Below are 26439 nucleotides of genomic sequence, written 5' to 3'. Positions count from 1 at the left end.
CAAATCACAGTAAAACTATTAAGACCAACAAAATACTATCAAAATACATATTTACAAGACCAATGGGGTCTAAAGGGTTAAAGCACGAAATGGATCCACAACCTAAAGGGGAAGGAAACAGGCAGTGCAAATAGTCTTTAGCCCCTTCTACATCCAACACACTCCTAACTAAGAGGCAGTCCGATCCCTAAGAAGAGAGGAGCCTAATGGCCAAAAGTACTGGCAATGCAAGCGCACATGGTAGTTCCAATGGGCAAAACGGGGTCTCTTCAGGGGTCTCTAGCAGCTCAGGAATTGGGTGAGACGATAAAGAATCGGTTCCCACTATTCGAGGAGGGTCTCCACTTGAGGGCAGAGGTGATTCTAAGAGTTGGGAATAGTTCACTAGTTTGCATTAGAAGTGGAAATTAGAGGGGCCCCAGGGGCCACGCATGCGTAAAAATTGATAGAGGCACTAGGGGCCACCGGTTAGGGTTGTGATTACTCACCGTCCCCCGGGACACTCCGGACCAAACTTCGGCAGTCGAGTCCACTTCGGTTGCAGGTTCAAGTGCAGCAATTTGGCGGCTCTGCGGCTTTCAGCGACGAAGATACAGCAATGATTCCCAAATGGGACAGTGGCGATTTCTCCGCTCCTGATCCTGATGGATGGATCAGGCCAGTTTCACTGCAGCAGGCTTCAGGGGCAAGAGGGGCACAAATGCAGGGCACCTGCAAAGATCGTCACCACGGTTGGGTGACACGGTAACCGCGTATGCTCCGGTTCTGGCGCACTTGTCTCACTTCAGACCTGGGAACTCCAAGTGTATGAAATTCGGTTTGACGGTGCCGTGAACACAGAGCTAGCAGTATACCAAGTTTCGAGGACCTCCTCAAAATGGTGGCGGAGACAGAGCAAAGGTCCTGCATAAGCTGTTCAGCCCACTGGTTGGCCCAGGAACACTTCTGAGAAGGCTTACTTGCAGGTTTTGGTGAAGGTGCCGAGAATAGTTGGTCCCACTATTCCAATGGATCGAAGCGTCTTCGCAGACCTTCTAGGATGACCAGATGCAGAGGGGTCCCACGGGACTACAGCAGGCTTAGGTTGCCAAACCTTCCAGCGGGTCACCAGCGGTTCCTCAACTCAGCTTCTTAGCTTCAGGATACTTGGATCCTATTCTTCGTTTAGTGAGAACTCCAGAGATCGACATGGTATGGCTGTTTGGGGGCTTCTCTTATCCAGAATCTCCTTTGCGCCAAAACGAAGAGGACCCAATGGGAGATCTGCTCACATTCAGGCATACCATATGTGGAACAATCATGGACCACGGTGGTCCCAGGCATTCACAGCACTCCAGACTCTCTGGCACCCAAGATGTGTATTGGGGACAGACACCCCAGCCCACATCCTGGAGGCATAAGCCTGCTAAAGCTTGGCGTTTCGTGGGAAAATGCATGCCCAAATAAGGACTGACCAGGGTTGGGTTCAATCTGGGGAAGGCGAAGGGGCAAGATGGCCAAAGGACAGGACAAAGAAGCTCGTGGCATGGCCATTTTGGAGCCAGGCCACCTATTTGTGCCAAACACCTTAATTGCGGTTTACCTGGCAGGAAAGGGTTACAATTATATGAAAAGATAAGCTGCCACCAGCCCTGTCTGTGACACATCTGCACATCTCATAAAAAATCCTTCGAGAGTATCTAGGGCCTTTGGAAATGACTAAGGGCCTCATTACGACCCTGGCGGTAAGGGGTTAACGCCAGCGTTAGCTGCGCCGACCCCTTACCGCCAACTACGAGGTCCCTTAGCGCCATGGCGCTTTTAACACCTGCTTTTAGCAGGTGTTAAAATCCATGGCGCTAAGGGACCATGGAGTTAATTACGCCACCGTAATTTACGGTGGCGTAATTAACGCCTTCCCCACTCCCATTATGCCCTATGGGGCAAAAATGGGAATGGGGAAGGGTAAATGGGGATTGGGGACTTACCGCCCCGCCGACCTCAGAATGGGGCGGTAAGTCCGCCAACCACCATGGCGTAAACGTAGTTTACGCCATGGTGGTAAAGTCACGGCCCAGGCGGTAACTTACCGCCTGGGTCGTAATGAGGCCCTAAGAGACCCAAGTGCACTGTACTGGAAGGTACATTGTGCACTTGTTACATGTTGCAGAAAAGTTGCAACAAGTCAGACCATGGTGTTAAACAGCAGCAAAAAGTTGGGGGGGTACACAACTGGAAGGAAAATTACACATACATGGAAATCTTTCCTAATAGTATTGACATGTACATGCAGCACAACACCGTTTAATATATTATGTATTGCCTTTTTTAAGGAGAATGGCGTGACGATTATTTTTGCTGCTTACACTAGTGCTCCTAAACTGTCTGGTTACTTTATAGATTGTTTCTAGTTTATTTCCTTAAAGTTGGATCACACTGACTGCACCTGACATGTTTCTCTGCAAAAAAACATTACAAATTCTATGAATGTATCTATAACTGCTTCCCAAAATGAGACCCGGTCCCCCTGCTAGAGGTGACATCTATTGCTGTGACACTTTGTCCCTCTTTGCACTCACTCAAAATGCTTAGCATACATGGAGCAACAAGAAACTCTGTTAGAACATTTCCGATTGAGGTATTTCGTTATTGTGTACACTGCCAACTGAGTCACTTCTAGTTGAACCCAAGTAAACCTATAAAGAAAATAATGCACAGTGGGGGTTCACACGATTCGGCCAGGATCACACAATCTGGCAAAGACTGGATTTTCTCCAAGATGTCCCTGTACCCCAGGCCTGGCTTGCAAAGTGCATACACTGAGCCTCATTACGACTGTGGCAGCCACGGGATGAACAGTGCCGGTAAGGCACCGGCACCGTTCATACCGGGCCGCCACATTACGAGTGCTGCTCATGGGGGCCGATCTGCATGTCTGGTCAGACCAGGAGTGCAGAGCAGCACCCGCGAGCAGTACAGGATGGCAGCAACAGTACCGTTATGAATGGTACTGCTGCTACCATCCTCCCCATTCCCATTGAGCCCTATGGGGGCTCAAATGGGATATGGGGATGTACCGGCTCTGGGTCCCGTGAAAGGGAATTACCGGGCCCTCCAAGGTTGGAATGGCCCGGTAAGTCCCCTTTTGCGGGACCCGGAGCCGGACCCGAGTTTGGCCTACCTCCAAACTCGTAATGAGGCCCACTGCCTGAGATATCAGCCTGACATTGTATACAAAATCCTCATGAAACCATATAAAGTAAAATGAGGATGAGCCAATCTCAAGAAGGGCCGCTATGTGGGATGTGTGCTCTTTTCCATAGTAGTGTCTAAGGTAGGCAAGGGAAAACACTTGATGTATACTCTAATATCAGTAGGATTTAAGGCACACCCCTCCACCTCTTCCCACCAACTCACACCTGCTTGAGGTTTGGATGGTACCACAACTAAAGCTTGGTCTCTGACATGCAGGCTACCTGCATTTCGCTAGTTCAAACCCTGCAGCAGCTGGGTCCACTTAACCTTTCATAAATTCAGTACCGTTCAAATGAGGGTAATAATACCTGCTATTACATTGCCTAGAAGCTGAAAGCATCCAGCATGAAGCGCTCTGGCCAAAGTGTTATTATATTCCATAAAAATAACTATTACCAGCCTAGACCTGAACTCTGTCCCTGCCCAAAATAAACCATTTGTTGGTGTCCATCCTGCGCATCTCTCAAAAGATATGAAGCGCTAAGCTTCTGTAGGTCTTGGCTAAGCTTCACCCTGTTTTATTCACCCTGGCTGTTTCTGTCAGCGTACTTGAGTGGTTGCAGTGCGATCAGATTTTCGGGGTAGATCCTCGGCAGTACGTGGATTTAGTGACTTCTGTATCTGTTCCCCTTCCAAATATCCATGCTCCTGACTATTTCTTAAGAGTTAATGCTTGCAGGTATCAATGGGCCCTATTTAAGGTCATGGATCTGGCATGTCTGTTCCAGCTTATACTGAGAAGCTATATGGAGTGGTTGGTCATGCAAGGCGTGCAAGAGAAAACCTGTAAAATGTAAGCCAGGATATCGAGGGTGCTCTGAAGACTGAGGAGAAAGTGCTGAGTAAGTGTACAGATGAGAGTTTTGTGGGGTGCTGGCCATGAGGGAATGGGAAGCGAGGGACTGGGGTGCAGTAGAGTGTGGGACTGCAAATTGCAAAAGGGTAGAAAGGGTACAGAGGACAGAAAAAGAGAGGAGCAAGGGAGGGGGAAGATGGGAACAAGAACAGAGTGCAGAGGAAAGATAGGGATGGTTTGCAGCACGGGGTGACCAGTGTGTGCTGGGGAGAGAGGGGTCCAGGAAAGACCAGAACACAGGGAGAGTGGTTTAGGGCAGAAATGGCATAGGAGGTGCTTCAGGTTTTGCAAATGAGAGAGAAGTACAGACAAGTGAGAAAGTGCAGACGGCAGTGTGTCAGAGGAGTGTGGGATGCAGGGAAGGGACTTGGGAGACAAGGGTGTACAGCAGACGAGAATGTGGAGTAGAGAAGGGTACAGAGAGGAGATTTGTACAAGGAAGAATGGTGCCTCGCCTCATGTTCCCAGATAAAGGGAGCAGTCAAGAATGCGTCTTCTTCTAATGCTTGATCCATGCTCACGAGGCCTGCACGAGGACGATTAGAAGTCGTTTGTTGAAATAATTGCAGATATATACACTACACCATATCTGTCTGTGCATTGATTGGGCCTGATACTACACACAGTGGCCCCCCTCTCCCAGGTGCAGGTCGGCATGGGGAGGATTCATTAGAGGGAACATGGGAGCTCGGGCTCAGCGCTCTCCAACTGCTGGGCTCAGCACTCTCCCACTGCCCCAGTGTCATTTGCACTCCTGTCTGGTTCCTCTCCAGGAAGAGACAGTCACAGCAGGCTGTTCCTGCATCAACTCCCTTTTCACTCAATCCTACCTGCAGCCTAGGTCTGAAGTCAGGACTAACCTTAAATGAGGTATATATTCACCTCTGACCTGTCCTGTAGTGGGAACTGGTGCCAGGGTGCGTGGCATCTTGCCTTGCGACACAGCATCATGTTATTTGGGCTATCTTAGCAAACTTCATGGGTTTTCGGTGGATGGATGCCACGGAGGCCGCAGACTCATTTTACGCCATATCCTATTCCTTTAAAAACACACTAGAATGATCTATAAAGGGCACGTAAAGTGGCAGTTCTGGTTTAGATAAAGCCACTGACTTAGGGATGTTTACTACAAAGCCCTGTGTAATTAATAACTTAATTGGAGCTGGGAACATACTACTGGTGTAATACAAATGTCTTATCCAGGGATGCCTTCAGCCACTCTATTAGCACTATGCATTTCCTTCACGGAAGTCCTGCTAAAAACCAGCAATGGCAAGCGTATGCTTGTGTATACGTATTGGACATTTGCCAGGCAGTACTATTAAATGTCCAGGTACTTGCACCATTTTGCAGCTGCCACCATCAGTGGGTACCTAATACCACTATGGCGGTGCTTGGCAAGTGCCTTTTCCATGTCTACATTAAAGCCCAAACGGTTGGCGTTGCCAACGCTTGTTTTGAAATAGGGTTGCAACTGCATTTTTGGTTGCCACCACCATCTGAATAATGAGTTGGAGACAAGTTTTAATAGAGGCCACCATAAGCCATCTGTGTGACCCAGAAAAAAATAAAGCAGAGCCTCGAGATTTACAACAGCACTTGTTCCGCTATCCATGTAAATCCAGTAAATACCCTGGTGCCGAGGTATGATTGCAGCCCATACACTGCTGTAAAGGGGCACACTCATGTTCCATCATTGAGGGTTCAAGTGGAATAGGATAGGATAGGGTGGGCCAAACTCAATAAAGCACCTGCACTTAAAGCGCATGTGAGAGTAGTATAAAAGATCTCTCTAAATGGCCATTGCTCGGAGGATTTTATACTCTGAACTGCTTCTCCTTTTCTTAATTTTCTTCTGTTTTCTTTTCTTCTTTTCTCTTGTTTTATACAGTGATGATATATGTAATTTAATACGTACTGCTATTTTAATGTTGTGAAAAGTCAAGTTATTTGACTAAAACACAATAAATCAATTAAAAAAAGCAAAGTCCCCAAGGTGTCCCCTGTCCCTCCCAGATTTTATGGGTCTCCTATGCCCCTGTCCAAGGGCATGTCTGTCCCCATAGTCATGTCCTTTGTGTGTCTTGTATTGGGGCCACATCTAAGCTACTGCACCACAGATAATACAGAAATTCAGTTAAATTACTTAAAGCATATGCATTTCTTTCTTGTCTTTAATGCATGTCAATACAGTCAATGAATTAACAGAAGAGTTACCAGTTTAACTCCCCCCGACCCGCTATCCCTCAATAGAGCTTCTCTACACACGCTCCTGATGCAGCAACAAGCACCATACACGCCCCTCTTGGACCTCCTCCTTACACCTTAAAGTACACCAACAAAACAAACTAAAATAACAAGCTAAAACAACAACCACTACTATTCCCGAGCTCTCTAATTATGCTAAGCTCCTATAATTCTCCTTATATTTCAACCACACTGGTCAAAACAGGGCATGTGGCGCCACCTTCTCCCCTCACTCAGGGAGGCTCCCTTATTCCTTTCCCTTTTCCCCAATATCCTTAAAAAGTTAATAAAAATGGGCAGAAAAAATCAACACAACCCATAAACCGATCACACTCTTAATTTCAGTCACTGCATGTTCACACTGTTCATTCTGCTCCTTACACCTAACCCTACTCTGTTATCCCCTGCAGGCTATGCTCACGTCTTCACGTTCTTTGAGGGCCTCCATTCATGCAGTTCCACAACCGGCATGCACCTCTCCTTGGGGCCGCACCCCACTCCAAAGAGCAGGCAGGATTCTGCAAATATGGCTCCCACAAGGCCACTCAGCATACGCGTTTTGGGACTGGTCACTGTAGGTGGGCACAGCCCTTCCAGAGAGGCCGCCTGGATACCTCTGCAGGTATGGGGGAGATGGCGTGACATTGCCAGGGTCACCAAATGAAGGCAAGTCCCTGTTCACGCACACTCCAGAGTGAATACAAATAAGCCCGGAGATAGCTTTCAAGGATAACATGGTTTAATTGTACAGAATACAAAATATCTGCAAATGACCTGCTGCTCGAGAACATTCTGCCTTCAGACTGAATGCCGATAACTTTGAAGAGGCCACAGCTCTCACAGATGACATCAGCTGATTGGTAAAAAAGTATACATGGTCCTGCTCCGTTGGAGATGCCAGGCTACAATTAGTTGGTCTCTTCGCCATCTGTCAGGCTCTACATGGGTCACCTGGGTTCATCTCGCCGGGGAGTGAAGGTCAGGTCTCTCATAAGTAACAAATGTCTACATTATTATGCTACTTCTAAGCCTACTACTACATCACTGTGGCATGCACCTGGGAGGGGGGAAGGGAGGAAGAAATACAGTCACACTGACCCACACATTCTAGGCTTTGTTGATAATGCTCCTCTTGCACCCAAGGATTCCACCCTTGTTTAGATCTATAATTTATCACTCCCTGTACCTCGTGTTACAAAGGATGTGTTTTATGGTTAGGGGTGAAACAGTCATGCATGTTTAGATCTTTTATGGTCGCTTGGTTTATGCTGGGGGCTCCCTTGAACTGCTGGTGCGGACTCATTCTGTCTTAATGATTTTGGGCCTAGTTAAATCTTTCCATGGAACTCGACTGGTGCAGCGTGACCATGCAAGCCTGTTCCTCTGCCATTATTACAAAATGGCGTTCTTTCTATGTGTCTTCTAAGCTTATGCATCTGCTGTTCGCTCTATATTATATCTGCAATGGGACTCATAAGGCGGTCCCCTACCCCCTTATTTCACTACACTATTTCATAAGCAATTTGCCTCACCTTAAAGCACCTAGTGGGTGGAAAATACTCATTTCCATCCCACGATTAGTGTGGTCCTCGAGAGGCCCAGGAGAAGCTCCAGAGATGTAACAATATATTGGGAGACCACACCAACATAGGAAGTTCCCCCCCAATTAAGATTGTCCACAATACACCATTTATTCTTGGTGTTGCTACCCATGTTCTAATAATGAACCCAGAACCAGGCTGGGGTAGAAAGAGAATATATATTTATTTTAAGTATATGTTCAATTAATAAAGTACCTTTAATGGTTACACATGCCACCTTCTCTGCAAGTTTTGGTTTTCACAAACATACAAATTACACATGCAGCCCTTTGTACGTGTCAATTCCATGTACACTTGAAAAAATGCTAGTGTTTTGAAATCACACAGACCTTTGAAAATATGTTGATTGATAGAACCTTTCTTTCTTCACTCCAAAAGCAATACAAAATCGCTCTGCTATCAGGGTCACTTACTCACTGTTTCACTTTTCAAGCACTTCCCTCCCCAGCAGCAAAATCCCAGGCATCAGTTATTTGCAGCACCCCTCTGCTTAAAGGCCAGGTCTAGGGAGTGGGGACAGTTTAAGAATTTCGTTTTGGGCCCCTTTGTTTAAAGGCATGGTTTAAGGAGTGGTGACAGTTAGGAATTTTGTTTGGGACAGGTACACCCCTTTGTTGAAAGGCAATGTTTGGGAAGTGATGATGGTTGGGAATTATGTTTTGTTGTAAGGACACCCCTGTTCATAAGAGAAGTCTGGGGTTTACAGGAAAATAATGTACCCAATTAATTTAATGACCATAGGTTAAGTTCCCACTAGGAAAGAGCGTGGATGTTTCAAACTCCTCCAAGCCCCCCATGTATCAATCTATTTGGGCGTTAATTAAATTAATATTCCGTCAAATATGTGAAGGTACTACATAATTTCCCCCCAACCCACTTTTAAGGGAAAATATTAAGACTGGCAGAACCCCCGCACATTTGGTGTCATTTGGATAACTCTACTTACATTGGAAATCTCTGTTTTTGGGCACTCAGGAAAAACAGCATGGCTCCTTTTTGGGCCAACACAGGGTCTGTTCCAACACTTCAGTCAGAGTAGTCACCAACATCCATCCCTCATTTGGCTCTCCTTAATCATGGGGCCCCATTAGCTTTTGGGCTTTCGCAGGTTCTGTCTCCCAAGCAAGGTTAAGTCTCCATCAATTTTAAGGCCTCTCTAACCAGGTAAGATTAGGCAGCTGTCTCAGGATTCACCCAGATGAATCATAGGAAAGTCTCCTTCAAGATGTTAGGCAGCTCTCCCTCCAAGATGTTTTTTTAAAGTTATCTTCTAGGTGGGTTTTCGGCAGGTTTGACCCTTTCACCATAGAGCAAGGGCTTTTTACTTTACCAATAAATACCATAATACACAGATATTAATGTTCCCCTAATCATGACGGATATGTGAAACTTACGTTCATTTGGGTGGGTTATTGAATGTGCACACTATGGTTTATCACCATTTAAATAAAAATAAAATAGCTGGGATTGTAACATTTTCTACCTAGATATCTAATTTAATAAGTCATCAGATCCCCAACTTTCAGATTTAGGACATTTCCAGGGAAGCTAGAAACACCTTTTTATATTGTAACTTAAATTCCCCAAATCGCATTTGGATGAAAGTCATATCAACACCAGTGCCTTGAAATCCGCTTTAAAATGACATCTGCCCCGACCTTGTAAGTTTCACGGTTCAAAGGTTACTGAGTCAAATGACATTTCTAATGTAAGTATAGGGCCACATAATTAACATTGATAAGTTGCAGTATATTGTCTTCAATATATGTTGCAGGGAGGCCACGGAATCAGTTAGTCTCTGGGCCTAATGTTGACCAAAGGCTGGGGTAAATGCATTAGCTCTTTGTTCTTGGAGAGATAATAGCGTGTGAAGCGATTCTTATCCTTCAGCATATGGCTCACCTCTGCCCTTTAACAATCATGCGGCCGGCTGCCATTTGTCACTATTCCTTGCAACCTTGAGTTCACCACATTTCCGATCCATAGTTTTTATTTCTTTTAAGAGCTGCACCCCTTCAGGTGTGTTACTTTTGTTGAACTCACGGCCATACATTACTGTTATGCAAGGCCCACATTCTTCTGCCCTAGCCTCAGAGAGATCTGACTTCCAGATAAAGAGCCAAGTATATTTGGCAATGGGATGCCACTTTGAGAATTCTGCCTAGCAACCCACACAGCCCTATCTTTCTTGGGCTTATAAGAGCTACACATGTTGCATCTGAAATAAAATTGTCTCTTGAATTGTTGCATTCATTTTCCATGTGCAGCCTTTATTCCTTGTCTTTCTGTCATTGGCCAATGCTCTCCTGAATCAGTGGACTTTCACACAGCATTGGTTTTCAATGGGCAACTTAAGGTGAAACCCTGCTGTTCATATTGTCATTCACAATGTGCATTTCATTTTTAACATGATGTCAGTTTCTGTGTTGAAAAGTGGGCCTTAGTCACACAGCATGAAACATACAAACACAACTTTAATTTTGTCTGTGACGCCCAGTTTGTGCTCTTAATTTTACAGGGTTACACAGCATTTTGATGTGTGGCTGTTTCAATAAAAAATTCTACGTTTTGTCTCTCAACCACCAATGTGCCTTTTCCACATATTCCTTGCATCAACTGCAGAAATACCTGGATTTGGATTTTCTAGGCACCTTTAGCAGTATTGCCATTTTAAGGCAGGCTTTTCATTCACCAGTGTGCCTTACCATGAGAACAATGTATTTCAAATTTGAGGCCTAACCTGACCTTTCAGTTATGACATTCTGGGGCTGTCATTAAACCACACAGGGAGGGGCAGCTGATAAGGGGGGAACAAAGAGTGAGACAGCCTATGATTTGTGAGTCGAAGAGCAGGAGGTGATGCCAACAAACTTGGTTCAGCTGTGGGGAAGTATGGAGGGGGCACCTGCATGTCTGGTATTAAGAGAAGGGTACCATTATTCTAAGAGGACAATTTGACCTTGGTGTTATCCACTGAACTCATTTTAATGACCAGGTGCCCACCACTTGACCAAGCCAATGGGGAGGGTAACATGCAAGGTATCTCGCCACTAAAGTAGCGGAGAAACAAGATGATGGAGTAGGGGGACCACGTGTTAGCGGGTAGGAGTAGATTAGTATGTGGCCAATTTGCTGAGGGACTATGCAAGACTGTTAATATGTATATAGGTAATAGCCAATGAGGTTGGGGATTAACACTGTATATTGGTTACATCACATGTGACGCTTTCGTCCCTTAAACACTTGTGACTGCTTTGAACTAACCGAGAGCTCCGTGGCAGTTTGGTTCTACGGGACCTTCTGTCACCTTTTTGCTTTTTGTATCCTTGCAAAGCGGTGCACCAAGCCTTTTTCCTTAGAGGAGGGTTTTTTACTATCTGGTTGTCTGGAGGTCTGCCTTACACCTCTTGTTCCTCAACCATTATGTTTCCCTTCTATGTCCATGATTTTGCAATATTTGCATCCTTGCTCTCTAGACTGTTATAGACTCTTATATCTTCCAATCTTTCTTTCCTTCTGATGTTTCTGATACTTGGGTTAATTCTCTTGTTCATGATTTTCTTTCATCTATTCGCTCATCCTTGGATCCTTTATGTTCTTCATCATCCTTTCCTCTGGAACGTAAATTGCCCCCCCATGGTTATGTAATTCTTTAAAAAACTCAAGGATTTTGCTTTGTAGGGCTGAGTGTCGCTGGCTAAAAGGTAGGTGTGTTTCTAATTATGGGTCTTTTTCTTATTCTCATTCTCTTAAACACTTTAACACTGATTATTTCCAGTTGCTTATTGATTCCCAGTCTTCTTTTCTTAGGCATCTCTTTTCTACTTTGAACAAATTACTAACAACACAATTGCCGGACACCTCTAGCTCGACCTCTGTATACAATTATTTGTTTATTTTTTCTTGACTAATGTTCAACTTATTAGACTCTCGCTATCCTAAAGACCCTCTGGTTCTCTGAATATAATGACCATCACCCTCTCTTTTGTTGTCATTTTTTCTCCTCCTTTATCCTATTTCTGAAAGTGATATTGTGTCTTCTATTGTCTATGCCCATTCTACCACAGCTACTTCTGGTCTCCTCCCTGCCTCTTTGATTACATCTGTTATACCGTTGTCTCTTTTTTGCCCACTCTTTTTAATCTTTTCTCATCATCTGTTCAATTATATAACAGATTTAAGGTTGTACTATGTTTTCCTTCACTAAAGAAACCACCTTCAGACCTCTCAGAATGCTTTAACTCTCTTTCTATTTCTCGTCTTAAATATTTGTCAAAACTGCGTTGTTTATTCCCAGCTCAGTTGTTACATTAATGTGCATAATATGTTTTCTTCTTTTCAACCTGGAGATTTATCTCTATATAAGAAGCTACAAACTGCCACCTTTTACAACCTTTTCTTTGGGTCCTACACTACCTGCCTGGGGAACGCTAAGTTGTAGCCTTAAGGAGTTCTCTCCGGATGGATGTGTTTGTTTAGCTATCACTCCTCGTTACTCTTGTCTTGTGGTGTGTACTCGCAGGAAGACATTAATGTCTCTTTACAATCTGCACTGCAAAAACTGCCTAGATTACGCCAAGAAGACACAAGTGGCAGTAATGGTAACACCATTTGGCAGTATCTCAGTGGTATTACTGCCAAGATACCACCAAACTCTTTTACCATCCAAGCCTATGGTGTTTTACTGCAGGACAACACAGACCCCCAATCCTCTTCTGGAACAGTGAAAGATCCTGCACGTGTAAAGCTTATATCAACATGACAAGAGAAACATCCAACAGACCCACAATAAATCTTGCACAAGATTATCCATGTACTGTTCTCTGGTGGCTCCTCAATGTTACACCACACCCATGGTTAGTAGATTGGGTATGAGGAATGGGCCCTTAATCAGTTTCACCACATGATTTATTTATTTTGTTCATTTGGAGGAGTGCACAAAACCCACGGGAATCTAGGCCCTGGTTACAGAGGAGGAAAGAGGGTTCATAGGGGGATTGGAGCTTAGCTGAAGAGGAGGGTTTTTAGACTTTTCCTGAAGGCGTAGTATGAAGGTTCATTACGCATGTGTGGTGGGAGATAGTTCGAGAGAGCTGGGGCACGGACTAAGAAGCTTGCACCTCCTGCTTTTTTCTGGTTGAAGCACAGTGTGATCAAACAGTGTTTGTAGACAGATCTGATCGATCTGGACGAGGAGTGTTTTTTGACAGTGTCAGTGAGGTATTGGGGGTCTCGTTGCTGATTCATTTGTAGGTGATTTACATTGTCTTGAATTTGATTCTGTCCTTAACTGGTAACCAGTGGGCAGACTTTCTGGCCTCTGAAATGTGGGCATGTCTATCAATGTCAAGGGCAGCCTGGAGAACATTGTTTTGAATAGTTTGGAGTTTGTGTACTTTTTTTCTGATGTTCTGCAGAGTAGGACGTTGTAGTTTGGACCCTAGGAGGACTTGGGCAATTTGAAGACAATTCTGAGCCAAGAGGAAGGGTTTGCTAGCATTGATGAGTTTGGTTGCATATCCTGCGGAAGAGGCAATGTGTTTGACCTGGTGGGTCATGGTGAGAGTGGCATCAAGGTAAACGCTGAGAGTTTTGACGGATGCTGCTACTGAGATCTTATGACCATCTATAGTGTAGGATTTGTAGGCATCATGCAGCTTGCTAGGCGTGCTGGTGGGCCGGTGATGAGGAGCTCGGTTTTGTCATTGTTGCGGCATAAACTGTGTGCTACCATCCAGGCTTGGATGGTTTCGTAGATGGTGTTGATGCAATCCTGCAATATAGCAGAGGTGATTGATAAGTTAAAGCACTCCAGAATGCCAGGACCCAATGAAAGGCAAACATTATCATGAAGATATGCTATGGAATGGGTAGAGAGTCTTGCAATTATGTTCTGTAAGATTATATCTTCCTTAATTCTGCCTGGACCTGGACTGTATCTTTGCTGGTCATGATTTTCAAAAAGGCAAACCAGAGGGAACCAAAACTCTACAAGCTAATAGCTAGAGACTAGCAGCTACAGGCCAATAGCTACGGGCTAGCAGCTACAGGCCAATAGCCTTTCTAGATGCAAGATCTAGCATCACTAAAGGAGCCAACTAGCTGAGCTAAGACTAATAACATAATTTCAAAATATCAAGCATGTTTCCAGAAACGGCTGGGGACTAATATTAATGGAGCCATCATCACCAAACTGATAGCACAGACTAGTGAGACATTACCAGATATGTAAGGCTCCTGGCGGCGCCCAGTAACGCAATAGTAATAGCATGTAAAAGGGGTACATAATTAGTGGCCAGTGACTGATGTCTGTTAAGCAAAATCACATTCAAATTGTGATTCAATTTAAAAGGTAAAGGCGCATCACGCGGGCAAGCGCTATAAGAGATGTTGGATAGCGCCTCTGGTGGCTACAGCCCGTTTCTCTTGATGGAAAACATAGATCTTCTTCTTTAAACTTTATTTTGGTTTTAAGTAACAATAAAAGTACAGAATAGAAATAAAATGCATTGAATAAAAGATTTTAAAATCCTAACACATACCGATAAAACGACAGAACAAAAGTCGTAAGACATGGGCCTCATTATGAGTTTGGTAGTATCTTGGTGGTAAATCAAACATATTTAACGTAGCCAACACTTGGTCTGGTGGAATTACCGCTGGATTACAAGTGGTGGTATGGCGGTGTTATTCCCCATTTATGGAGCCCATATGACTCCATGGGGATTTCAGCAGAGTTACCACTGACGCTAATTCCACCGGTGCAAATTCCGCCAACATTTTGCTGGAGGTGTTACCTCCACCGTACCGACAAACTCATAATGAGGCCTCATATGGTCCCATGGCTAATAAAGCGGGTAATCACACTGAGTATCATAATTCATAAGTGTCTATAAAGCGAAACAACATCAAATTATAGTATTCAAAATACATTTAAATAGCTGAATAATCAAACCAACAATAACGACCTAGTTTAGGAACTATTTTCCATGTGTAATACACAATCAATCACACCAATTATTATATGCCATTACTAGAAAACTGCAGGGTCATATCTGATTGCAGTATTCAAGGTACATGTAAATAGAAGGAAAAGGATTAGGAACAGCAGTGGAGAGGAAACTATAATAGTCTGTTATGAAGTTGCACCTATGCAGTATATTTTATTCTTTCTTGGATGAGTGCATAATGGTTCATGGCAATGCCAAGATCCTACATCTTATCCACCTGGCCTGGGCCAAATAGGTGGAAATCGCAAAGACATCTAGGTCTTCCGATTTCTTGCACAGAGCGTCTGCCTCATTGAGAGACTTTATTTCTCTATTATTTAAATATAAGTTTACATTTTTGTCGCACGCCCCTTTATCCCTACGGCACAGAAAGAGAAACTGTTGCAAGCTTTCAACCTCTTCAGAAGAAGATGGCCATCATATGTATAAGGACCTTTTTAATAGATTGTTAAGGAAGCACAGGTACGCTTGTTTGGTATTTAAGTAAGAATAGCCTCTTGACAGTGCCAAACACTTGCTGATGTTCTTCCCCATGGACCACTCTACATGTGCTTCGATCACAGTTCGTCTACTTTTCAGGGTGATCACAGAGGGATTTATCCACAACTCCCCCCGATGTACCTGGTGTAAGTGACACCATGGGAGGGAACTTGCATGTTGGTGCCCCAGCAGATCTAACAGGGCTTCCCTATATTTAATGAAAAGCGGATTGCTGGACCAAATGCGTACCCAATAGAGTACTGGTTTCAATTGGATATGAACGCCAATAGATGGTAGCCCAAGATCTAGATGTAGGAAGATATTTAGCGTGCTGGGAAACTACGATTGTGAACAGCTTTTTTATAAAAGAGTTTTCAATTACACTCACTCTAGAGATGTTGCAGTGCCCCCACAATTCTGCACCGAGAATCACCACTGGCAGGGTCTGCATTTGATAGATTATCAAAGCCGGGAGAATATGTTTACCCTAAGATTTGCAATAGGTCAAGACTGCACTGCTCCTTTTCCTTAGGATCAGTTTGGCTTTATCAATATGGTTTTGATAATTCCTGTTTCACCCAGACCTGATTCTGAGGTAATCAAAGAAAGGGACATCCTCGATTCTCATTTACCTTATACATAGTTTCATGCAGGAATGAGATATAGACTTTTCCACACACCTCAGCAATTTGGTCTCATCTGTTTTATTTGTGTAAGTTGATAATATGCTATTTAAGTTTAATTAGGCCACTTGGGGTGCAGGAAATGAGGACACCATCACCCTCAAACATTTGCAATGGAATCTTTTCACCCTATGCTGGGAATGTCAGATATATGTGTCAGAGGGTATATCATCAGGCACGTAATTAAAGAACACATTAAACAAGGTGAATGCTAGAATACACCCTTGTCTAACACCCATCCCAACAGAAAATGGGTACTGCGTCAGTATCCATGTGACTTCGGAATTTCTAGTGCTGCAAGTAGTTCATTTTTTTTCATGCAATCCTTATCAAACCAGGACTCTCTCTTCAGTTGGATTGAGGACACTGCTTTATGATTTCTTTGTAAAAAAGGGAGCAAGGCTAGTAGTGACCCCTTCATATGAATACCATATGACACTAAGATCAGGATGTTGAGCGTTAGAAATAATTTCAAAAACGGGGATCAATTTATGATAAATCAACAGAATACTTTTCTTGAGGGCAGTCTTCCAATCTCAAACGCCTATTATTCACTGAAGGACGTAACACATGGGCCATCTCAAACAATATAAATTCAACCCAATTGAGGTCATCCAGATGTTTGCGCTGGCCAGCTGTGTTCCAAGACACCATGTTCAGCTCCTGCATAAGATTCCTCTCTTGTGTTCATTCAAAAGTTTTACAAAAAACTGGCAAGCGGGGAGGCAGATGCCAAACACTGATTCATGCAATGTTGAAGAGTATCAGATCTGAGTTGGGCAAGCGGGGAGGCGGATGCCAAACACTGATTCATGCGATGTTGAAGAGTATCAGATCTGAGTTGGGCAAGCGGGGAGGCGGATGCCAAACACTGATTCATGCAATGTTGAAGAGTATCAAATCTAGGTTGGGCAAGCGGGGAGGCGGATACCAAACATTGACTCATACAATGTTGAAGGGTATCGGTTCTGGGTTGGGAAAGGGTTGTTAATGGCTTCTGCATGGATTCAATCAACTGGGGATCGACCTCTCCTCTCAATGGGAAGGCCTGCTGGAGGAATAGTCCGAGGTCAATGGATAGAAGCCCCTATTTCTTTTTATTTTTTATGTTTTAGTTATTAGAATTATAACTTTTACATTTTTCCTTAAATCATTTACAATAGTATTCGTACATTTGGTTAAAACAAGGACTTAAAACAAAATACTACATTAAATCATGAAATTGTCAGTTCTTTGTGAGGTCTTTCATTGTTTAAGTTCATTCTGTTTTTTCTTGTCACTGATCTTATTCCAAAATTGCACAACTTGGAAGGACAGGCTGTTGTAGTTTCCTTGTAGGATTTTTTCCCATCGTTCTTCTCAGGAGTAGATGGAATTTACTTGTGGGAGCATTGCTGCAAATATTTCCCTTTCTTGATTCAAGGATTGTGGTAAAATGTTTCGATCTGTTTAACATTTTGACAATGTCAAAATTGGAGTCTAAGAAATGTATCTTTCGTTCTTCGACATGGGAAGCGCTCTAAATACTTTGGAAGCCCCTGTGGAGGTTCCTCATTATGGAAGGTAATTGTGATGTAATCGTGGCACCTTCCCCTGGGGCGTGAAAACTCCTAACTTCCATAGTATCATCTCTCACAGTTGACAAGCAGTATTTCTGATGGTGTATCCAATAGATACTTTTATTGATAAGACTCTCTTTCCCCTCCTGTTTTACTGATATTAATTTTGGTACATTAGTCATGTATAATACTCCTCCCCTACGGTTATAATCAGGAGGTGTTAATAGGGGTGTGTGTCTTTTCTAAACTTGGTATACAATCTCCCCAGGGCCTATAACCATTCCCCACCACAGTATGAGGTGCATCATCTGAGGTTTTGGGGCCTTTTACCACTTAATTTCTAGGTGGCATATGGCCTATGTTTGGGTATGAATGGCTTTTAATATGATTTTCAATCACCTGGAAAATGGGATTCCGTTAGCAGCAGGCATTTGATTAGTCAGCGGTAAATGGGTAGACACAGCGATCCTAGGTGGTGGCCGACCCACAGATACATTCATCAAAGTAGTTAGGTGTTTCAGACTTGGCTTGATTATGCCAAACTGTTTTTTTTTTAAATAACCAATAGATTGTCGCAAACTTCTAATTTCAGCCAGTAACATACAGCAATTGGAAGAAGCCCCCCACTGTGTGGTCAACGCGAGGGGTCTGGGACTCGATTTCCATTTTGCTCATCATGGTTCAATATGGGTGGGGGGGCAGTATTATCTGGATTAGGGGCCGCTATGCCAGTACACTGCGCCTTGACCAAATTAGTTATTGGATCAAAGCGATTGGACATTTGGATTCCATCAGAGATAACAAAAGGGACTTGCAAGGAGTCTTCCTCCTCTGATTGGCCAGTTGAAAGTTGATTTTTGGACAATCTCTGGACCCTGCCTGGTGCAATGCATCTGAACTGGAAGGACAAAATAATACACCCCCCATTTGGTTAGACAGTCGCTGTCATGAACCGTGGAAATAGCCCTTTCTGGACCTCCTGGTCCTTGTCGCGACGGGGCTTGTATTCCTTGTTACCCCCAACATGGCCGTGCCCAGTGCCTTGCCTCGCACCAGCCTTTACGTCCGACATGGCACATATATTGGCCACGCCCCCGTGGCCCCGCGCGTCTCAACGCTATCACTGGGTAGTGACTAGACGTGTGTGTACTGTTCGGCGATCCCCTTCCAAGTTTCCTGGTCCTTTCCTCCTATCTTCACCCTTCCCTCTAACTCTGCTCCCGGAATCTTCAACCCGAACTACCGCTACTACTTCCTGGACATCCTGAAACAAGCGATCTTCCTGGAATTCTGAACGCACGCGCTGGAGTCGGACGAGACTCGCGCGAACCTGTACAAGTCCCGGTCCGCCCGCAAGAAGAATCCTTCCGCGGAACAGAGCAAGAATCGATCACAGGTGAGACGGGGGAAGTTTACGACAGTCTTGGGGTCACAATAGGATTGCAGTCTTAGAATTATGTCAATTGGTGGTATCTTTACATGGTTTTGATTTAGAAAAAGATCATTTTGTTTGGTGGGTTTTCACAAGAAGTCTTCCATGTTGTCCCCAATTGGTGCTTATCTGAAACAGGGAGGTCTGACACAGGTGCTACAGCTGGACCATTAATATTGTGTAAGACGCCCTCAATCTCAATGAACAAGTTTCCTCTGTTAAGAGTGCAACCAGGCAGGCCACTTTCTTTGAGCCATTGACAGGTGAAAAGTGTGGTGTAGCTTGATGCTTCAACATCCTCTTTGAAGTCGAATTTAAAGAGTATCAAAAAATATGGAACCAAGTCAGTAGGAGAATGCCTGTTGACAAGTAAAATAGTTTAAAAAAACAAATGGACTTCTGAGTACTTTTAACATTAGTTGTCCAAAGAGCCTATAGCAAGGTACAGCCTCTCCCCAGTATGAATTCTCTGATGCTTGACCAGATCTGATCTCTGAATGAAGCTTTTCACACACGTTGAGCACAGGTAGGGTCGCTCTCCAGTATGGATCCTCTGATGCCTGCTCAAGGCTGAGGGGTCACTGAAGCTTTTCTTGCATTCTGTGCATTGATAGGGCTTCACCCCAGTATGGATCCTCAGATGCTTGACCAGAGCTGATCTCTGAGTAAAGCTTTTGTCACACTCTGTACACTGGTAGGGTTTCACACCTGTATGAATCTTCTGATGCTGCTGGTAGGGTTTCCCACCTGTGTGAATCTTCTGATGGTGCTGCAGATGTGATCTGTTAATGTACCTTTTCTCACACTCTGAGCACTGGTAGGGTCGCACCCCTGTATGGATCCTCTGATGCTGCTGCAGATGTGAGCTCCAAGTGAAGCTTTTATCACACTCTGTGCACTGGTATGGTCGGTCCCCAGGATGAATGCTCTGATGCTTCACCAGATCTGATCTCTGAGTGAAGCTTTTCACACACGTTGAGCACTGGTAGGGTCGCTCTCCGGTATGGATCCTCTGATGCCTGCTCAAGGCTGAGGGGTCACTGAAGTTTTTCTTGCATTCTGTGCATTGATAGGGCTTCACCCCAGTATGAATCCTCAGATGCTTGACCAGAGCTGATCTCTGAGTAAAGCTTTTGTCACACTCTGTACACTGGTAGGGTTTCACACCAGTATGAATCTTGTGATGCTGCTGGTAGGGTTTCCCACCTGTATGAATCTTCTGATGCTGCTGCAGATGTGAGCTGTTGATGTATGTTTTCTCACACTCTGAACACTGGTAGGGTCGTACCCCAGTATGGATCTTCTGATGTTGCTGCAGATTTGATCTCACAGTGAAGCTTTTCTCACACTCTGTACATCGGTAGGGTCGCTCTCCGGTATGGATCTTCTGATGCTGCCGCAGATGTGAGCCCTGAGTGAAGCTTTTATCACAATCTGTACACTGGTAGGGTCGCTCCCCTGTATGAATCTTCTGATGGCTATACAGAGTTGATCTTAGAGCAAAGCATTTCTCACACTCTGTACACTGGTAGGGTCGCACCCCAGTATGGATCTTCTGATGCTGCTGAAGATTTGAGCTTTGAGTGAAGCTTTTCTCACACTCTGTACACTGATAGGGTCGCAACCCAGTATGGATCTTCTGATGCTGCTGCAGATTTGATCTCATAGTGAAGCTTTTATCACACTCTGTACACTGGTAGGGTCGCTCCCCAGTATGGATCCTCTGATGCTTGAACAGATCTGATCTCTGAGTAAAGCTTTTATCACACTCTGTACACTTGTATGGTCGCAACCCAGTATGGATCCTCTGATGCTGCTGCAGTTCTGAGCTCCGAGTGAAGCTTCTTTCACACTCTGTACACTGGTATGGTCGCAACCCAGTATGGATCTTCTGATGCAGGTGCAGATGTGAGCCCAGAGTGAAGCTTTTATCACACTCCGTACACTGGTATGGTCGCTCCCCTGTATGAATCTTCTGATGGCTATACAAAGTTGATCTTAGAGCAAAGCTTTTCTCACACTCTGTACACTGGTGGGGTCGCCCCCCAGTATGGATCTTCTGATGCTGCTGCAGATTTGAGCTACAAGTGAAGATTTTCACACACTCTGAGCATTGGTATGGTCGCACTCCAGTATGAATCCTCTGATGCTTCACCAGATCTGATCTCTGAGTGAAGCTTTTAACACACTCTGAGCACTGGTATGGCCTCGCCCCAGTATGAATGCTCTGATGCTTGACCAGATCTGATCTCTGAGTGAAGCTTTTATCACACTCTGAGCACTGGTAAATTCGCTCCACAGTATGGATCCTCTGATGCTGCTTTAGATTGGAGCTCTGACTGAAGCTTTTCTCACACTCTGTACACTGGTATGGTCGCTCCCCAGTGTGGATCCTCTGATGCCTCTTCAGATGTGAGCTCAGTGTGAAGCTTTTAACACACTCTGTACACTGGTATGGCCGCTCCCCGGTATGGATCTTCTGATGCTCCTGTAGGTGTGAGCTATGAGTGAAGCATTTCACACACTCTGAGCACTGGTAGGATCGCACCCCAGTATGGATCCTCTGATGACTGCTCAAGGCTGAGGGGTCACTAAAGCTTTTCTTGCATTCTGTGCATTGGTAGGGCTTCACCCCAGTATGGATCCTCTGATGCTTGACCAGATCTGATCTCTGAGTAAAGCTTTTATCACACTCAGTACACTGGTAGGGTCGCACCCCAGTGTGGATCCTCTGATGATGCAGCAGATTTGAGCTCTTAGTGAAGCTTTTCACACACTCTGTACATTGGTAGGGTCGCACCCCAGTATGGATGCTTTGATGACTTCTCAGGGCTGAGGGGTCACTGAAGCTTTTCTTGCATTCTGTGCAATGATAGGGCTTCTCTCCTGTATGGATCCTTTGATGCAGGTGCAGATATGAGCGCCAAGTGAATCTTTTCGCACACTGGTAGGGTTTCTCTCCAGTGTGGGATCTCTTATGAGTCATCAGGTTTGATGCATGATTAACGTAATTACCACATTCAGTACACTCATAGCGCTTATGTCCTGTATGGAACCTCTGATGATTGAAAAGATCTGAGATATAAGTGAAGCTGTTCTCAAACTCTGAGCACTGGTATGGCTGCTGCCAAGTATGGCACTTCTGATGACTGTATAGGTCTGGGTTATCAGTGAAGCTTTTCTCACACTCTGTACACTGGTATGGTCGCCCCCCAGTATGGATCTTCTGATGCAGGTGCAGATTTGAGCTCTTAGTGAAGCTTTTCTTACACTCCAAGCACTTGAAAGGTCTTTCCTCTGTGTGGGTTCTCTTATGTCTTCTCAGGTGTGATGCCCAATCAAAGTGCATATCACATTTCGTGCACTCGTAGGACTTCTCCCCAGCATGCATCCTTTCATGGCTGCTTATTCTCTGATGAAAGAAGCAGAGATACACTTTATTATTTTATGTCATTGTACAGCCTAAAAAACATCTAGCACACAGCTGTTAATCTTCATTTTACCCCCGCTTACAAACTCACTGGGTGGTCCTGGGAGAAGCCACGCTTGTGAGCCTGCACCAATCAGGAGAGAGAAATGGAAAAATGTACTTGTTGGGTGAATCCTACACTGACTTACTGGTACAATATTCCTGGCGAGTAAACAATGGTGTACTCTCTGTGTATGCATAGAATTGAGGTGGCAAGTGCATTTGTATGGCTGGCTATTAGCATGCAGCCTGAAATGTTTGCCCCTGCTTAACATAATCTCAGTTTTGCAGACCTGACTTACCTTCACATGATACATGAGTACACAAATCACATGACAAACCAACTGGAAATGTTGATAAAGAAATCAATACATAAGAATTTGTATCTCTTTTTCTCCATTATAAATGGAAGATATCCCTAAATACCAGAATCTAAACTGATGCATGCCTAAATAATAATATAATAATAATAATAATAATAATAATAATAATAATAATAATAATAATTTAGCATTTATATAGCGCTACAAACCCTCAGGTATCTGAGCGCTGCTTATTATTACCCACGGTGTGTGGTGCTCATTTATCGACCTCGGAAGGATGAAAGGCTGAGTTTGGCCCTGCCGGGATTCGAACCTGTGTCAGCAGGCTCTGCATGGATGTCAAAGCGAGCGCTCGACTCGCTGTGCTATCTGACCGGCTAAAAAGTTTAATTTGGGCCAGTACTGTACTTTTTAAGTAGTAAGTAGGGCATGATTCATACCATTTGGCTGCACTACTACTTACTACTGATAATATACTTCCTCGGCACACATGAGCCTCTCTAAATCTCTCCACTACAACTTACTACTGATAACATACTTGCTCAGCCCATGTGAGCCACACTAAATCTTTCCACTACTACTTACTACTGATAACATACTTGCTCAACCCACGTGAGCCACTCTAAATCTCTCCACTGCTACTTACTACTGATAACATACTTGCTCAACCCACATGAGCCACTCTAAATCTCTCCACTACTGCTTACTACTGATAACATACTTGCTCAGCCCACGTGAGCCACTCTAAATCTCTCCACTACTACTTACTACTGATAACATACTTGCTCAGCCCACGTGGGCCACTCTAAATCTCTCCACTACTACTTACTACTGATAACATACTTGTTCAGCCCACGTGAGCCACTCTAAATCTCTCCACTACGACTTACTAATGAAACCATACTTTCTCAACCCCCATGAGCCACTCTAAATCTCTCCACTACTGCTTACTACTGATAACATACTTGCTCAGCCCACGTGAGCCACTCTAAAGCTCTCCACTACTACTTACTACTGATAACATACTTGCTCAACCCACGTGAGCCACTCTAAATCTCGGCACTGCTACTTAATCCTGATAACATACTTGCTCAGCCCACGTGGGCCACTCTAAATCTCTCCACTACTACTTACTACTGATAACATACTTGTTCAGCCCACGTGAGCCACTCTAAATCTCTCCACTACGACTTACTAATGAAACCATACTTTCTCAACCCCCATGAGCCACTCTAAATCTCTCCACTACTGCTTACTACTGATAACATACTTGCTCAGCCCACGTGAGCCACTCTAAAGCTCTCCACTACTACTTACTACTGATAACATACTTGCTCAACCCACGTGAGCCACTCTAAATCTCTCCACTACTGCTTACTACTGATAACATACTTGCTCAGCCCACGTGAGCCACTCTAAATCTCTCCACTACTACTTACTACTGATAACATACTTGCTCAGCCCACGTGGGCCACTCTAAATCTCTCCACTACTACTTACTACTGATAACATACTTGTTCAGCCCACGTGAGCCACTCTAAATCTCTCCACTACGACTTACTAATGAAACCATACTTTCTCAACCCCCATGAGCCACTCTAAATCTCTCCACTACTGCTTACTACTGATAACATACTTGCTCAGCCCACGTGAGCCACTCTAAAGCTCTCCACTACTACTTACTACTGATAACATACTTGCTCAGCCCACGTGAGCCACTCTAAAGCTCTCCACTACTACTTACTACTGATAACATAGTTGCTCAGCCCACGTGAGCCACTCTAAATCTCTCCACTACTACTTACTACTGATATCATACTTGCTCAACCCACGTGAGCCACTCTAAATCTCGGCACTGCTACTTAATCCTGATAACATACTTGCTCAGCCCACGTGAGCCACACTAAATCTCTCCACTGCTACTTACTACTGATAACATACTTGCTCAACCCACGTGAGCCACTCTAAAGCTCTCCACTACTACTTACTACTGATAACATAGTTGCTCAACCCACGTGAGCCACACTAAATCTCTCCACTGCTACTTACTACTGATAACATACTTGCTCAACCCACGTGAGCCACTCTAAAGATCTCCACAAACTCGCCTGATTAATTCTGAACCTGGCAAGATCTATAAGACATGAGTAAAAATCATTTAAGGACACAATGAAACTAAGACTGAACCCCAAACATGGCCTAAAGCAGAACTCCCTGCCCTGCACCTAAGTCATGGCGTACAGACGTTGTGTTTGATGGAAATACATCTACATAGCATGCAAATCCCTGTAGCCTCTTTAATCGGGCCAATCAGTATCATCATCACTAATTAAGCAAAGTGCTTTGACCTTCCTCCTGAAACACTACTATCCTGCTTAGAGAAACTGATGTTATCCAAACACTGTTAAAAGATAACGGCGGCCGTCCACATGGAAGTGAGTCCCTGCCGCTACCCAAGCCTAATGCTTGAATCGGTTGTGTGGCGTCGGACTGGCCTGTAGAGAAATCATGGGATGAACAAGACTGGTCGGTGCTGAGGAAAAGCAGGCCACCGTGACTGCTTCACCTCGGGAGTCTTTAACTCCTGGGTTTAATTGAACGTTCGTTACCTAGAATTCAAGAGTACATACATTTCTATAGGGCGCGCATAGGTGCCCCCTGCAGTATGAGGGTGTGCAGGATTTCTGTCCTTCCTGGCAGTAGGCAATCATTTCTGAATTAGAGTGCGGTGCATGACAGCAGGAGTGATGGCCTGTGCATAATAGGTGCTGCTCTCCATGACCCATTATGCACTGCCACTGCCTACTACCTGTGCAGATACTGGTCAATGCAAATCAAACCTGTCTGCACCCAATAGCATGTACGGGACCAGTGGATGTCGTGTGCCTTCGCAACACAGGTGGATGGAATGCATTTTATTTTACATGTTCACAGAAAAACACAACACTCATGTTGAAACCTACTCTCCCACCCATGCTCATAGAGGACACCACAATCTGTTGATCTAATGTGTGGGAAGCGTTGCAGGCATCAGTATCTATCATAGGTCAATGGTTATGTAGGACATGGGACATGCTTTGCCTGTGTGTCTCTGTATGGATTTAATCCTTTGCTAAGGGTAAGTCAGAAGCAGAGTATGTGGCATACATTTGCAGTTATTTTGTTGTTATTTTGGTGCATGTTTGATGGACATTATTGCCAGCCTGTGCGTGAAAATGTACCATGTAGAACGTGTCCTAAGTTGGCAAACATTGACACTCCAGTCTAGGCATTAAGCGTCAGCCCACTGGCTGGCTCAGATACTGATGGCCCAGACTGCCTGACAGAGCGCAGTGGCAGCACCATTACTTTGGCAGCGGGTAGATGGAGGCCTCCAGCAGCCATTTCACAGGGAGTGTAATGGGTATGTTGCGCATCCGCGGGCCCGTTACAATCATGCACGTCACCTCCAGAGCAGTGAGGGTCCCTCAAGCCACCTTCTCCGAGCAGCCAGCAGAGAGGGTCGCTCAAGCCTGACAGGTGCCAGGGAACCTCGCCTGATGCAG

At 44.6% G+C, this 26439-nt stretch overlaps 1 protein-coding gene across 1 annotated transcript in view; it reads right to left on the bottom strand.

The window, feature by feature from the left end:
* Nucleotides 1–26439, bottom strand: part of LOC138487547 (zinc finger protein 850-like) — a 387415-nt gene that overhangs the window by 270612 nt on the left and 90364 nt on the right. The window contains exon 2 of the mRNA XM_069614030.1: nucleotides 19521–22514. Coding sequence (XP_069470131.1) covers nucleotides 19521–22514 — 2994 coding nt within the window. The remainder of the gene's footprint in view (nucleotides 1–19520; nucleotides 22515–26439) is intronic.

Source organism: Ambystoma mexicanum, chromosome 9, assembly GCF_040938575.1.
Source record: "Ambystoma mexicanum isolate Mex_15411 chromosome 9, UKY_AmexF1_1, whole genome shotgun sequence".
NCBI lineage: Eukaryota > Metazoa > Chordata > Amphibia > Caudata > Ambystomatidae > Ambystoma > Ambystoma mexicanum.
Note: the sequence above shows the minus strand (reverse complement) of the source record. Positions and strands in the feature narration are given on the sequence as shown.